The 16,472-nt window shown below is 25.5% G+C and overlaps 1 protein-coding gene across 3 annotated transcripts in view; it reads right to left on the bottom strand.

Moving 5' to 3' along the window:
• LOC107457360 (sucrase-isomaltase, intestinal) overlaps positions 1–16,472 on the bottom strand; it is a 69,504-nt gene that overhangs the window by 10,979 nt on the left and 42,053 nt on the right. For all 3 annotated transcript variants that reach the window (XM_087166196.1, XM_087166194.1, XM_087166195.1), the window contains exons 6-15: positions 14,944–15,056; positions 13,467–13,592; positions 12,212–12,448; positions 9,707–9,820; positions 7,439–7,523; positions 6,233–6,362; positions 5,957–6,128; positions 4,396–4,524; positions 3,483–3,631; positions 3,319–3,403 (exon numbers count right to left, since the gene is read on the bottom strand). In XM_087166196.1, the coding sequence (XP_087022322.1) occupies positions 3,319–3,403; positions 3,483–3,631; positions 4,396–4,524; positions 5,957–6,128; positions 6,233–6,362; positions 7,439–7,523; positions 9,707–9,820; positions 12,212–12,448; positions 13,467–13,592; positions 14,944–15,056 (1,340 nt within the window). The remainder of the gene's footprint in view (positions 1–3,318; positions 3,404–3,482; positions 3,632–4,395; positions 4,525–5,956; positions 6,129–6,232; positions 6,363–7,438; positions 7,524–9,706; positions 9,821–12,211; positions 12,449–13,466; positions 13,593–14,943; positions 15,057–16,472) is intronic.

Here is a 16,472-nt window from a genome sequence, read left to right as displayed (position 1 = left end):
CTGCTGATAATTATTTTATTTTGATAATTATAAAAAGTAAGTTACTAAAACATTAATTTACTTAATTATTTCAAACCAGACCATATGTTATAATAAGGTCGTGTAAGTTTTACCCGAAATTTCAATTGGGAAAAACTTCAATCTTTCTTTCAACATAACAAAATTCCGTTTTTTTTCCCTATGAAATATGTAATAATCAAAGTAATATGCTCGCTAATACTTAATGAGTTAGCACACGATTTCACTGTAAATGCAGAAGTATTTCCCTTTCTGTGATGCCGATAGCACACAAAGGGGAGTGTTGAATGGTATAACTCGGTTATAAGTGTCAAGAGCTATATTTTGTTGTATATTGTTATCCTTTCAAGAACGTGCATTGTGTAGTTTTTACAATACTTATTTACTTGTTGACAGCCTGTTTAAAAATAATGATTCCGGTGAATTCTATAATATGATACAGGAAATGCTTTCGTATTGCAAGGAATTAGTTACTTTCTTCCATTCGCCATGCTTTTTCTTTCTAGTAATATTCTCTTGAAGTGCTTACTACAAGAACTCAAGAACGATAGATGGTTTATTTTTAATTCTATTTATCAATTTATTTTCACATTCAATGTAATTGCAAAAAATATTTAATATTTACGGAAACAGGGGAAGTAAGATGCAACAAATAACTAACGAGTTTTGTTTTCAAAATATTTAGGAAAATTCTAAAATTAATGAATTTATTTTCATGTTGATTTTTATTCCTTATATCTTGGTCTTACGATATAAAAGTCCATTCATTCTAAAAAACAAAAGCAAAAAAAAAAAAAAAAAACACAAAAAAACAGGTTTTTTTCCTTTTAAATATTGTACTTACACCTAATAATATTAATTGTGTGAATAAATAATTAGGCAGAAACAATTTTTTTCATAGTTTTATGTTTTCATTTTGATTTAATCCGTAATCGTTATAAATATTATGATTTGATAATGACAAAAATGCTCTATATTTACCCATTTGTAACATCACTGATTGCTAACTTTAAAGTCAGTTTCGGTGGTTAATGTAATTTGTTGTTAAAAGTTCTTTTTCCCTTAAAAAAATCCTTTTTAATATATGTATTGGAGTTTTAACTGTTGTTTTCACAATTAAATTAAACTGTTTTTACAGTAGGATGTTTTTTTCCCAAATAATGAAAAATAATAATTAAGTAAATAACTAAAGAATAATAATTTACTACAAATTTGTGCAATCCATGTCCTGATTTCTTTTAAAAACTAAATTTAAGGATTATAAAATCAATCAATAAAATCAATCTGCTCAATTTATGTTACACTTATAATAAATTTTAAACATATTTTTTTAAATAGTACTGATGCAAATGAATCCGCATTTGATTTAATTTTTTACCAAAAATAGTAATAATAATCACAGAATAGCATGGAAATACTTCGTTTTCTCTTTTAGTGCAAAAATAGTACTGTTGTAGCATGAATAATAGTACTGTTATTGTTCTCGTAACAAAATATTTCTAGATCTCAACCATGTTCTTAATATACACTCAGTACTTCAAATTATTTGTAATCGCGATAGTATGATGGTCAATCTGAATTCAAATTATGCTTCCTGTTCATTCGGTATTGTTACTATTGATGCATATTTTTCAAGAACTAAATAATTTCCACTGAGCTTTTAAAATTGGACTAATCAGGAATTCAAGCTGATCCAGACCAGATTAATTTTTTAATCACATTAAATTATCTATAAAATGACCAAATTTACGAAAGGCTAACTTTTAATTGTGAAATAATATGAATATATTATATAATAAATAATAAATCATATTAAATTGTATGACTAAGTCTGTAATTATATGATTATATCAAGTTATTTATACTTTTTCTGGTACCCTGAGATGCTTACCGTGATTTAGCAAGTCTCGAATTTTAAAATTTTATGTCAAAAACATCTAACTTATAGTTAAAGAACAAGTTTTTTCCCCCTTCTATAGTGATTAGAAAGATTAGTCGAGAAGCTTTTTCGTATCAAATATTCGTGGATTTTAACTATTCTGGTTTTAAACAACTTTTATTTGATTCTGATTTTAAATAACTCTTATTAATTCTTCGCTGAAGGTTCGTTTGAAAAAAGGCAGGTAAAATAATTTAAAAAATAACATCCCTTGTTCCGTTTAAAGTTTTTGCTTTTAGTAAATCCGTAAATATAATATTAATAAATTTATTACATGCATTGAAAGAAAATAAATATAATATAAATATGAAGTAAAATAAAATGAAACTTTTCTTAATATTTCGCACCATATCTATTAATCATTATTTTTGTATTTCTATTAAACGAAAAAATCTTGAAAATTATAAAATTGTGTAAAGTTCTTATAATCAGATTTTTTGTTTAATATTTTGATGAATAAATCCTCTATTAATAAAAATTTAAAGAATCACTTATCTGATAAAATGGAAGGAAAATGAAGAAAAAATGTATTATTCAAAGAATCTTTATTATATTCTTTGCCGAAAAACTATAAAAAGTTTCATAACAATTGAAATCTGTAAAAATTTAGGTAACTAAAACAATATAAAAGCACTGAATTTTTTTTTTTAATATTATTATCAATTTTTTTTTACTTTATTTATTTATTTATTTTTAATGATAACAAAATGCGGATAAAAAAAATAAAACATTGTTTGAAGTAGATTATTATCGAATAATCATAATCTTAGATTACATATTTTTAATAATGTTATTTAAGAAAAAAAAACATTGCTTAAGAAAAAGCTTCTTAGTTGTGCTTTTCAAAATAGTTTTCAATGTAAGTAAAATGATAGTATTGGCGTTTTTCTTGAAGGCCAAATTTCAAAGCAAAAAGCAACCCACTCAGAAGAAACTTAGGGGAAGGATAATAGTTTGAGTAATTGTGGTAAACTGCCAACCCTTCTCTTTGTTCGTCCTCCCCTTAACTGACCCCCATTTCTTTCCCCACCCAAGAATCTCTTTTTCTACTCTCCCTACCCCAAAAAAACAAGACCGTCACGAAACGACACTTGCCGTAGTTTGCTTGTAAATGTCTTTTCATGACGCTTCGGAAGCAAGGGGTTAATGGAGTACATGTTTCACATGAGCAGCAACAAGAGATTTATTTTTTAATTTACAATCATAACGTATGTTTGAAAAAATATTTTCAATTTCAATATACCCTTCTCAGAGCACTGCAATATATTTACAAAGTATGAAGTGTTCTGCAGAGTATATAATAGTTTGAGAGCCTCTAATCTAGGGTTCAATAAAAAAAAAATTTTTTTAAAGTTACTAACCTCTTCAAGAATAGGTGATATCAGGAGTGATGATCCCCACATGAATTGGGAGTCAATTGAGAAAGTTTCATTGTCATTTGGAAATCTGATAAAGAGGTTTAATATAAGGATTCAAAAATAATAAAATCTTTGTCAATAAAAAAACTATATGAAATTTATATTACTCAAAGAAAAGTGGTCTCACAACCGAAGAACCTTTAGTATGACTCAAATGAAAAAGTGTGTATAAATAAGGCAATAATTCATATCGTCTTGACAAGGCATTTCGAATATCATGATAAAATTCTCTGTCATCAACACCCGCATTAAAAATCTGAAAGAAAAAAAAATCAAATTTTTCATGAATGAATATACAGTAAAAGTCCGTTATAATGACAATTCATAATAACATATTAAATTGCCATTATAGCGACAATATCCTTATAAGCAAATATCAGCAAATTCAGAGTTAAAATAGCAATAAAACACTAAAAAATTAAATAGACATATTTACCACTTCTCTTTTAATTTAAACGACTATTTTGATTTAAAATACTTATCTAGTACAATGAACTTACCCAAAGGTAGTAGACTGATTTACATAACTCTAAATTTTCTAAAAGACAAACATGTTTATGACAGGAATGTTTAAACAACAAGTTTCCAAATCATAACAAGTTTTTGCAAAATGGAAATTTAATGAAGGACAATACTTTTTAACGTCATAGAATATTGCCCCTCCACACATATAAAAAATCAGGAAATCTTGAAAGCATCTTGTCAAAATTGGGTGGCGACAAAAGGGTTGAAACTAATTGCAAGAGTCAATAAATTGCTCGCAGGAAGTTTTTTAAACTAGATTTTGTGTTCGGAGAAAATTATTCCATTTTTATCGATGTCCCCATGCGCCTAGCTAACTGAAAAGCAACCGATTTTAGAAATTAACAGATCATTTACAATTAACTCAATAAATAACATATTAGTTTTATTAAATGTGTCAAACAAATTAAAGAAGCCCCAAGTGCAAAATACTACATGGTATTAGAAGAAATACGTGTATTGATGAAATAATGATAGAAAAAAATATATAGAACTTACATATTTAGCTCCAGTGCCATATAACTGCAAAAGAGGATAAAATATACCCAGTTGCAACCACCTCAGACAAAGTTCATTAGTTCTTTCATCTTTGTGGGAATCAACAGCACCACAAACATTAATTCCAGACTATAAAAAAGTAAGGAAATTTTAAATTGGTGTAATACTTTCTGCATACACTTTAGTGGGCTTCAAGTTACTGCACCCCTAGCTTATACCCTCATAATTTCTCAGTTAGATATTAAATAAAGACTTAATTACTTTAAACCATTAAACATTAAAAATATAAAAATTTAAATGTTCTTGGTATGAGTCTCATTATTACTTAAATATATGAATTTCATAATAAATAAGTTTTAAAACTACTTCAATTTAAAAAAAAAAACATAAAATTAAATCAGTAAAATATAAATATTTATCTGCTGACAGTAAAATAGCTAATTGTTTTACACACAATTAATGGAAACTTATAAATTCAAAGTGACTATCAACATTCTGTCTTTTTTTTCCCCCTTTTCTCTTTTTTTTCTGATTAAAACTATTATTATCAATAAAATAAAACTTAACAAATAATACGCAGCAAGAATTTTTTAAATAAAATTGAGTTAGAATTAATGACTATTTTTTTATTTCTCAATTTAACTTAAAAGTTCCATAATTAAGGAAATTTAAGAATTAAAAAGAGAAGTTTTTCAAAGAAATCATTTTTTCTTAAAAATAAAAGGTAATTTTTTCTCAAAAACAAAATTGTTTGTTTAAAAAGTATCTATTACTTACTACAGTACTTTGCCCAGACCAGAGCTTACACTAACGTAATAGAATATTAAGAGGACACCATACCACAAGAGAGATTTTTTGTCGCAAATTTTTTCCACCTCTGTTGTTAATTTAAAAGAAAGAAAAAGTGAGTTAAGGCAAGCCTAAAGTAAGCCACGAAGTTTCAATTGCTGAAAAAAAAATATTATAAAATATCAAAATGGAAATGAATCATTGGAAGAGAACTTCTCCATTGTGTAATTCTAAGTTATCTTCTCATAATTTATTTTCATTTTGATATTTTTAAAAAAAATTTTAGTATTTGAACATTCATGGCTTACTCTAGGTTTGTCTGAACTCACTTTTTTCATACTTAAAATTAGATATGGAGGGAAAAGAAAATTTGCAACAAATGGAATTTAATTATTACTAAATGATTAATGGAATTTAATTATTATATATTTATAATTAATAATGAATAATATAATTCTTTGTGGAATTAAAAGGCACAAGACCTGAAATCTGCTATATCACGTTAAGTCACAACAAAAAGTAATAAATTCAAGGAAATCAAACTGCATTATAAACGTGTTATAAACAAAGTCTGACAAAAAAAAAAAAAAACAATGGCACCTTTAGAAATTTTTGCACAAGTTTACCCAGCAAATATTATTAGAAAGTAGAAGCACTAAAATGTGAATTTAAAAAACAGTAAAAGGTTTTACTTGAACAGATAAAACTGAGAAAAATTAAAACACTTTTTTAAGCATAAAATGTTAAAAATCACAAAATTGTTTATACATACTAAAGCTATGCCATGAAGTCCCTGTCCTAAAACAATTGATATTGAAGCTTGAAGGTCTGCCCATGTAGCAGATAAATCCTTAATGTAATGGCCAGCATATTGTCCAGTACCAACAAAAGTAGAATCACTAACTATTAACTTTCTTTTTGCGGGATAATTTAAATCAAATGCTCTAGAAAATAAAAACTATTTTGAGTATAAAATGAGAGTATTTTTTAAGCACTAATTAAATTAATACAAACATAAAATGAAAAAGAATGGAAACATTTTACTTACAAGTCAGTTGCAATCACCATTGCATGACCATAAAAATTATGATAATCATAATGAGTGATAGTGTCATCTTTCCATCGCAATAAAGCATCCATGCACAAGGTTTTTTCATACACAGCATTATTAACAACTCCTAATAATTATTAATCACAATATTATTTAATTAAAAAAACAAAATTAACTATAATAATGTTTGCATAATTCCAGCATAATAAGCAACTTCTTCATAAATAAAAACAACTCTCTCAGTCATATATTATTTATGATAGGCTTTGGGAAAAAAACTCCACAATTTCTGAAAGGCAATAAAATGTTTCTGAGTCTTGTGTTGCTATCTAGTCAAAACTCTGAAAACTTGTGATTTCACATATCAAGAAACAATATTAAGAAAGAGCAGTTTGTGATAAAATATGTCATCTTTTGAAATGACTAGCTTACCGAATTGTATACAAAATTATACTACAAACAGCTCCATCTCTTTTAAAAATTTATCTGACTTCATCTTAAATTTATTTTTAATAGTTTAAACTTAAATCTAAAGATTATGTTAAAAACCAATCCTAGACTTTAAAAAGCCATCCCCTCCTTATTATTAAATGAAATATCGCGTAGAAAACGTTACTTTCTTAAAAAAGTAGTGCAATTAAAAGCTTATTTAATATAATAGCAATTAAGAGTATTTAATATAAATATATATATAACAACAATGCATCTACGCAAATATGGTGTAATTATAGTGATATAGGGCAAATAATCAAATAAATTTTCAAAAATTTAAACAACAGAAAAATTTTCACTATAAATGTACCCACAAAAATTCGTAAATCAGAATTTCACAGTAAGAACTAGAAAATTTTAATACCAGAAGCTTCAATATAAATAAATAAAATGACATAAAATAAAGAATATTTAACTTCAGATGATATTTAGTGTAGAGGTCATAAGATTATCATGTCTTTTAAGCCTTTATAAAAACAAATAAACTTTAATAGATAGATAGACATCTTAAGTTTGAAAATATCTTCACTATAATTGGCAAATTATTGATTAGAACAAGTATCATTGTAGTTGGATCATTCAAAAATTTTAAAATCAAGCTGCATAAAAAAACATGAAACTAAGTTGCAAAATTAAACATTAGTGATGATCTTACTCAAAAAATGAAAAAGTAATATTTATTTTTCTATAATCAGTTCATCATAAACTTACTAGGTACATAGGGTGGACGATTTAAATTGTCATTCAAACAACCATTAACAGATCCATCACTATTAGAAACAGGTTCATTATCAATCTGAAAAAAAAAGACAGTTTTCAGCAATTATAACTTACATAAATATATGATAATACAGTAGAACTTTGATTATCTAACACCCATGGAACCACGGCTATGTCAGAAAATCCTTTAAACCGACTTTGCAAGTAAATTAACATTAAACTATGTTTTATTCATGTTTTGTTTTTCTATAAATAAGTAATACAATACAATAAAAAGGAAAAAAAATCATTGATAAATCTTTGTTTTCATTTATTTGAGATATTCTAGAAGTTTTAGAATCATAGTCACAACAGTAATTAGAATGAACTGAATTCAATTGATCAAGGGTTTTACTGGCACAAGATGGAAAAATGAAAACAGTAATTCTATAACATCAGATGCAATAATGATGAAATGTGTGTAAGGGTTTTACTGGCACAAGATGGAAAAATGAAACAGTAATTCTATAACATCAGATGTAATAATGATGAAATGTGTGTCTGGATTTTTAAATTGTACGCTGAAAAAGGTGCCAGATAATAAGTTTTGTTCTGTATTTTTAAAAATATGCTTAATTCTTAATAAACATAATTCATTTATGGAATTTTCATTAACATAATTTTCTACTTCAATAATTTAATAGTTTTTTTTTTTTTAACAAAAGTAAAAGTTTTAATCGAATAAGCAAAATATAGATGAAGGACTTTAAGCTAATATTAAAACTTGCTAAAAAAAAAACTTTTTAACTAGTTAATTTTAAAAATACAATAAATGAAATAATTATTTTCGAAAGTTTAGAAAAATAACCAACAATAAATTAATTTAGTTTCCTAGTATGCAGTTTTCTATTTCAGCAGCTGAAATAGAAAACTGCATCAGTGAAAAATTGTGCTGTAAACATGTATGAATAATATTACAGAGTGCAAAAACAGATAAGATCAATAAAACCTATATTTAAATTAATTTAACTAAAAATAAAATACTTTAATGAAATTTGTCCTAAAGCTCATTCAACTCATTATTTGCTTTAAACATAAAATTGTAGAAGAAAAAAGAATATTTTTTCACTGAACACAAATCAATTTAGTGCTCAGAACTAATAAATAACTTTTGAAACATTTGTCATTTATAAAATAATCGAAACTGTGTCTTCAAACAAATCTGATAACCAGCAAATTTCTCACTAAAATTTTGATGGAATATTTTTAAAAAAAGCAGTGAAACTTCTTCATTGAAAGTAATTAATAAGCTGAGAATTTATCTAATGAACAACTATCTCAACCAAAACAATCTATATACAGTACAGAACCCGTTATCCGGAACCCAGAAAACCGGAAAACCAAAAAACCGGAACGATATTCGATAAATTTTCTCGCCATTTTTTTAAAAAAAAAAATTTTTCCTTATAAGATTTTATGATTTTTTTTTCTTTTTTTAAAGATGTTTACCTTACCAACATTTTGGAAATAATCATTAGTGTATTACTTCATCGTTTTTTCTTACTTTTAAGATTATTTCCAATTTTTTTTTTTTTTTAGTTGTGTTTAACAATAAAAAAAACGGCTTTTTGTAGCGATTCAGAAAACCGGAAAAATCAGTTATCCAAAATAGCGTTGGACCCGACCGTTCCGGATAATCGGTTCCCTACTGTACTTCTTTTACTAAACAAAATGAAGCTAATTATATTTTCATAAAAAATAATATATATATTATTATTATTATTAAAATAAAAATAATTACAATTATTATTTTAATGTAACTAATAAATGCAATAAAATTTCTACATAATATACAAAATCTAAACAATATGAATGTCTGAAATCCCTTAAATACACAGCTTTTACAGAAAAGGTTACTTAGTATCTCCATAAATATTTCAATTTTCCGAGTTAAATTGTTTTTTTTTCTCTTTGATTACTTGGAAAAACAAGCAATAATTCATCTTTTGATAGATACCATAGGCTACTGTTTGATAGACTACTGTTCTGATCCCTCTGAGGGTTGTATAGAAAGTTGTATCTACCAAGTAAAACCAAAATTTTAAAAAACTAGAGATATTGAATATTAGTTTTAATTTTTAGTCTGTTTTCAACCAAAAGTGAAAGTACAGTGTGAAGATTATAATTTACCGAAATGTTCAATTAATAAAATTTTATACAGTCTTTTAGCTTTGATTGTTTTCAAAGATTTCATGCAACATGAAACGTTTAAAAACTCACTAGAGAGGATCCATCAAGTTCAATAATATCTGATATCTTTTTAGTTATCTGTGACCACCAAGTAACTCCACCAGAGCTACCAAAATCAGGATACACTACAACAGCATCATGATACTGAAAATATCAATCAGAGAGTATAAGAAAAATTAAAAAAATAAATAAATACAAAACATAAATTGAATTTATTTTTTTGCATGTGATTAATTATAATTGATTGAACAATTTCTTATTTCAATATAAAACATACTAAACAATTACAAAATAAAATAAATTCACATCTTACTTAAACAAGAAGAATTAATTTTATTTATTTATTATTAGTAGAGCCCAGATTTTGATGACCTAAAAAATCTCAACTAATGCCCTTAAAAAATGCGAAAAATGCCCTTAAAAAGTGCAAAAAATGTCCTTAAAAAGTGCAAAAAATGCCCTTAAAAAGTGCAAAAAATGCTCTAAAAATGCGAACATTGCGCTAAAAATGCCTTATGACATGACTTAAATAAAGTAAAAATATCGAACTAAAACAATGTTTTACTCTTTAAAATTATGAGTTATTTCAAAAACTATAAAGCAATGCAATACTTGTTCTACGTTCATTAAAGTTTGAAAAATATGTTTTATATCCTAAAATAACATAAAAAAGAAAAATATATTGACATCAAAACATTTTCATTTTGTATAGAAACTTTAATGAATATAACAACTTACATCTAATAATATTACTAAATATCAGAATTACATTGGATTATTAAATGTTTTTCGATATTTTGAAATGTAAACGAGCGTCTCTTGTCTGAAAGTAAATTTTTATAACTGGAGAAGCTTCTTTCAATGTCTACTGATGTTAATAGTGCGTACTTGAAAAAGACGGTCTCACTTACTGACAATTCTTCTTCAATTTGAAAAGTTGTTGCTTCACTTGTTAGTATCCTAGAGATTTTTTTCATTGTTTGGAAGCCAGTGTTCTTCTCCAAAACTTTGTTCAATTTAGCTGCTATACTTTGTCCTATTTTTCCCCTTGCTTTTTGCAACACTCGATTCAGTATATCAATATAATTTATTGCATTGCTAAGTTCGAGTTCTTGTTTCTCCAAGCTTGTAATTGTCGAGGATACAATAGCAAAGTTAGACTTGATAAATGCTAAATTTCCTTTGATTTTATCAGAAGCGAACACGTTTAGCGCCATCTTAATTGATGCAGCATCTTCTGAATCAAAACTACTGACGATAGACTTCACTATCTTAAAATTTTCACTGTAGTATACGCATGCATCCAACCAGGTACCCCATCGTGTGATTACTGGTTTAGGGGGCAAAGCTGACTAGGAGCAAATGTTTTGAAACATTCTTTGAGAGTTACAATATGAAATGTAAAATTATGAGACAAATCTAGCATTTCATGTAGTAAAAATACCCCAAAAAATAATAAAAATTGGAAAAAAATTAACAAAAACCTTAAAAAATGCTTTAAAATGCAAAATACGCCCCAAAATTTTTTAAAAAAATGTCCTATAAATCTAAAAAATGCTCTAAAGGACAAAAAATGTCCAAAAATGCAAAAAAATGCAAATGTCATCAAAATCCGGGCCTTAATTATTTGTATAAATATTATATAGTAATAATAGGTAAATATAGGTTGAGAGAAAAGCTATTTCTAGAATGCCCTGTAATTTTTATTCAAAAATATTTTAATATAATTAATTTTTATAAAATATTTCCTTTGAATATATTCTTTGTGTATTTTTATTTTATTATAGAGTAATTATACAGACCAAAATTTACAGCCTGAAAGAGCTCAAATGTTTTATTCATTTATTTATTGTCAATACTAATTATAAGAGATTTAAATTACAGATAAATGTCCTGTAACTTACAATTCAGATTAAAAAAACTTTTTAAACTCTACAGACCATCTATCAAAAACTACAGCCTAAATGAGTTAATTTTTTTTAAGAAATACTAATTAAAAAAAAAATTTAATTTAAAAAATAAATAATCAGAACAAATTTTTAATACTTGTTTTAAATTTATGTCAAATAAGGTTTTTCAGTCAAATATTAAGGTATACACAAAAGCATCTAGAACAAGAATTTACAGAAGAAAAAAAATTTCTTCCAGAAATAAATAAAAGAGGCATTTACACTATTTTGTTTGAAACAAAATATTCATGAGTGAAATCAATGTAAGAAAATATTAGTTTACCTTTCTTATCATTCAACACACTCAAAGTTTAATATTTTAAAGAATAATATTAAATGATATTTCACTAATTACTCGAAAGCTCAAAAAAAATTAAATTATGAAGGGAAAAAAAAGCACAGTAAAAACTTTACAGAGAAAGGAAACTGTACCAGGATGAAATTTTTTAAAATTTCTAATTTCAAATATTAATAAACAAACAATTTTTACAAAAACAGGTTATTTTAAAATTCAATAATAAATAAAACTAAAAAGCAAATGCATTATGAAATATAAAATATATAAAAAGGACTTGTTTCTACTTACCCATGCTTCAACAGCATTTAAGCCCCATTTGTCAGTGATGAAAATATCATTTTGTAAGCCTCCATTAAAAATTGAATCACGATTGGTGACTGAAGTTTTTGGAATGCCAGCTGTTAGTTCCAGGACCAACTTTTGATTTTTGCTTTTCAGCTTGGAAGTGAAATTCTGAAATTTCTTACCATTGAAATTTTCTATAGCAACCTTGTCAATAATTTCTTGTCTCAAGACAACAGAATCCTGAAAATAAAAACATATTGTACAAATAAAAATATAGTTTATAAATCTAACTAATCTCCCCCCCCCTCCAAAAAAATTAGTTAAGACACCTTTGAAATTAAAAATAACTAGCAGTAATGCTCAAACAATATTTTACCATCTAGAAATTTATTGATTTAAATGAATTTTTCAAATTAAATAGAATTATTCATGGAGTTTGTTTTTTTCAAAGACTTACCTTGCAAATTTAAAAATATTGAACAAAGGAAACTGTATACATATTTGAATAAATATGTTATTAATAGCTTTATAATTAAGAATATTTTGAAAACTTTTCAGATCAATTCCTTATCAATAGCAGTCTTATCTTATAGTCATCAATAAAACTTCCATCTCCTTAAAAAAATGTGAAAGGATTCTATGCATAAAATAAGATACTATATAAAATAAGCTTCAGTTTAAAAATTTATGCACATAACATGTTTTTATATAAGCACTGCAACTTAGGAAGGCAAGTTTTTTATTTTTCATTCCAACCAGTAAATATTATTGAGTTGTAGCTTTTTCTTTTTTACATTTGCGGCAGCTCGGTTAATACAAAAATCATTAAGTCATAGAATGAAAAATTGAAATATAATTTAGTAAAGTAAGAATTTTTCCTATTGATTTTTAACATTACTTAATTTGACTTAATATTTAACTAAAAAAAATTTATAAACAAATTATGTGAATTACTATTTCCAACATTATAACTATGATATGCTAAAAAAATATCTTTTAAAGAATGATACAGTGAACCAGTGGACATATTGTTGGGTCCATTGATGATTGACCAATAGCATGGTTCGACTGCGCATCAAAAACTAGTTTCTTAGCTATTAATAATGAAAAAAAATTCTTGTTTTCCAGTCATATGTTTATTAATAAAACTTATGCCTAGGTAAATAAAGTATAATAGTTAAAAAAGAGTACCTAAAAAATGCATCAAAAAATAGGAAATTATAATATCTACATCAAGAAAGCTGTTATGGCTACTAACAAAAGGAATATGCTTGCTTCTAAATTCATCCACAAACTTCTCAGTGTCGTTCAAAGAATGTTGTTGAGAAAATCCAGTATGTAATCCAAAAGCCCAATAGGGGGGCATAACAGAAAAGCCAATAGCCTTAAAAATAAAAGACAAAAATGTCACCCTTCTGTAACAAACAATAGTACAATTAATAATGTTTTAATGCATAAGATTATTTTTAAATTTTTTAGATTTAAAGTACATAAGAGGTAAAATAATAATAATTTTTTTCTTTTACATTGATCAACTTTATTTCCATCTTCAACTTAAAGATATCTTAAGTTTTATTTCTATTTTATCGATATCAAGTAATACACTGATAAAATATTACAACTACTCACAGGTAACTAAAAAATTAAACTTTTTTAAACATCAAAAAAAAAAATAGATTAACAAACAATGTATTTCAAAAAAAAATTTAAGTCACTGAAGTATAAAATTTTGAAGTAAAGCACATCAAACACCATAAAGCAAATATAACAGTCTTTAATAAACTCTTTAAAATTTACTTGATTTTTATTTCTATATTTTTATTAATTCACTTAATCCCAGTATTTTATTCAAAGATAATATTTTATTTGTAGATTGATTTAGTGTAAGTGTCAGTGAGTAATATACTAAAATATATTCCTCAAGCTTTTTAACATTTAAATGCAAAACAAAAATGTTTATGAAAAAAATATTTCTTAAGATTAAGCAATTTCATTTTTTTTTAAAAATAACCTTTAAAAATGAAATTTATACCAGGTAATTAAATTGATAAATACTAAAACTATTCATAAAAAGTGAAATAAAATGGTTTACAAAAATATATGTATCTATACTAACTTTCAAATTACCAATATAAATTTTTTTTCATTTTTAACAAAAATATTTTTAAAAGATTTTTACAAAACAAAACAATTAGTCATTTAAACTCTTAATATTTTTCACATACCTTGAAGGGAATTTGTGTAATTTAATGTGAAAAAGTTGTTCATTATATATTTTTGATATTAACATTTTATAAACACAATTTAATCACAAAGTTAAAAGGTTTCTCAACAATATGAAAATATTTTTTGTCTAGCTAATGCATTCAATTCGATAAACAGTTTAATGGCACATAACAAAATGACACTATAGTAATTAAACTTACAATTAGATTACAATAATAATTTTTTTCAACAATGAAATCAAATTAAAGCAATAAAACTTACATTACAGTAATTACTGCATCATAATAATAAAAATAACAATCTACTGACAGTTAATGAAGTCTATCTAATTAAACATTTATTTGAGATTTCATAGAAAATCACAAATATATTATTCTATATTACATTAATTGTAAAAAGGAACTGAGAAACTTTTGATTTACTTAAATTCTTCTGACTGAATTAGACAACAACAAAAAAATAATAAAATGGATCACACTTAAATTAAAAGATTTACATTTAACAATTACCTCAGTAAATTGTTGCCTAACATCTTCAGGAGTGGGGCCTAGAAACAGGTAAAAATCTAAAACTCCACCTATGGCACGAAATGTAGCAGCAGGCAATGGATGTAGTTGCATTTCTACAAAAAAAAAAGTATTAATTATTTTATAAATAATTTATTCGGGATTGAAGATTACAATGAATATTTTAATTCCAACAGATGGTCAAACAGTTTTCTGTTATGCTTTCGAGCCGAGTTATTCTTTAGGAACATCAGAGATAATTTCAACTTTAATCCATCAGATTTTTAATGCAGTTGATTTTAATACTCTTTCTGTGTAATGATGAAGCCATAATAATTTTATTAAGCATTTATTAAGGAAAAGAATAAAGAAAACTATTTACAAATATACATGGAGCAGCAGCTCCTGGTGACAAATTCACTACATCATTTTAAAAAGACAAGTGCACACTTTTTCCACACACAACATATAGTTATTATTTCAGGTCACATGATCCATAATATCCAGACCCCTCTATTAGGATTGATGCCGCAAGAAGTAATCATAAGACCAGATGGCGATATATTAAATCTCAAAATATTTATTAAATTGAATGGGATTTCTGCTTCATAAAGAAATTTTACTGCATAGTATGGATTCAGTTTATGAATAAATATTACATTTTTATTTAATCAACGATAAATAGAAATGTATCTATTTCTTTTAGATGTATATTATATACGTGAAATATATAATATGCACGTATAAAGAATTATATACTTCATGTATATAATTCTGAATGTATATTATATACGTGAAGTGCTTAGTTTATTATGTGAAAGAAATTATTTCAAGTTCTCATCTGTTAGAAGAGTTAGTCTACAATTAAAAAGTATAAGTCTCTTTAGGTTTAGTTTTAAGATCCCTTTATTCTACTTAGCTATTATTTTAGATGTTACACACACACACAGATATATATATATATATATATATATATATTAATTTTAAAAAAAATCCTTTTCTAAATATCTTAACCATGGATAAAAATTAGACTTTGTAATTGAGGGGAAAAAAGGATCAAAAACTCCAAGTCCAGCCTTGTTTATACTTCATACAAGGCTTTTATCTTCTTCTAAAGTCAAATTTTTATAACAATATACATGAAAAATCATAATAAAAAAGATTACTTATTTATTTTGGGGGGTTGTAAGAATGTTGTCAAACTTTCATCCAACACCAGTGATGCGTAATTAACTGTGGTAATTGGCACAACTATTGTTTTAATCTGCAATAGGTGATGCGGTAATAGATAATACTGATATTAGCGTAATAGCATAATCTCCAACATTTGAGATTTTTACAAAACAATTTTCCTTTACAACAATAATTTATTATCGTTGTAATCAATAACAATAATTTTTATTTACAACAATTAGTAATAACCATAGTAAACTAAAGCAGAAATTCTTAAAAACCAACAAAACAAATATTAAAAACTATAGAAACTTAACAATGACTTATTAAGAATTTGACCATTTGTTCAACTGATCTTT

Source organism: Parasteatoda tepidariorum, chromosome 6, assembly GCF_982258835.1.
Source record: "Parasteatoda tepidariorum strain Cologne lab strain chromosome 6, Ptep-v5.0, whole genome shotgun sequence".
NCBI classification, from domain to species: Eukaryota; Metazoa; Arthropoda; class Arachnida; order Araneae; family Theridiidae; genus Parasteatoda; species Parasteatoda tepidariorum.
The sequence above is the reverse complement of the archived record's forward strand: the minus strand, read 5'-3'. Positions and strand labels throughout refer to the sequence as shown.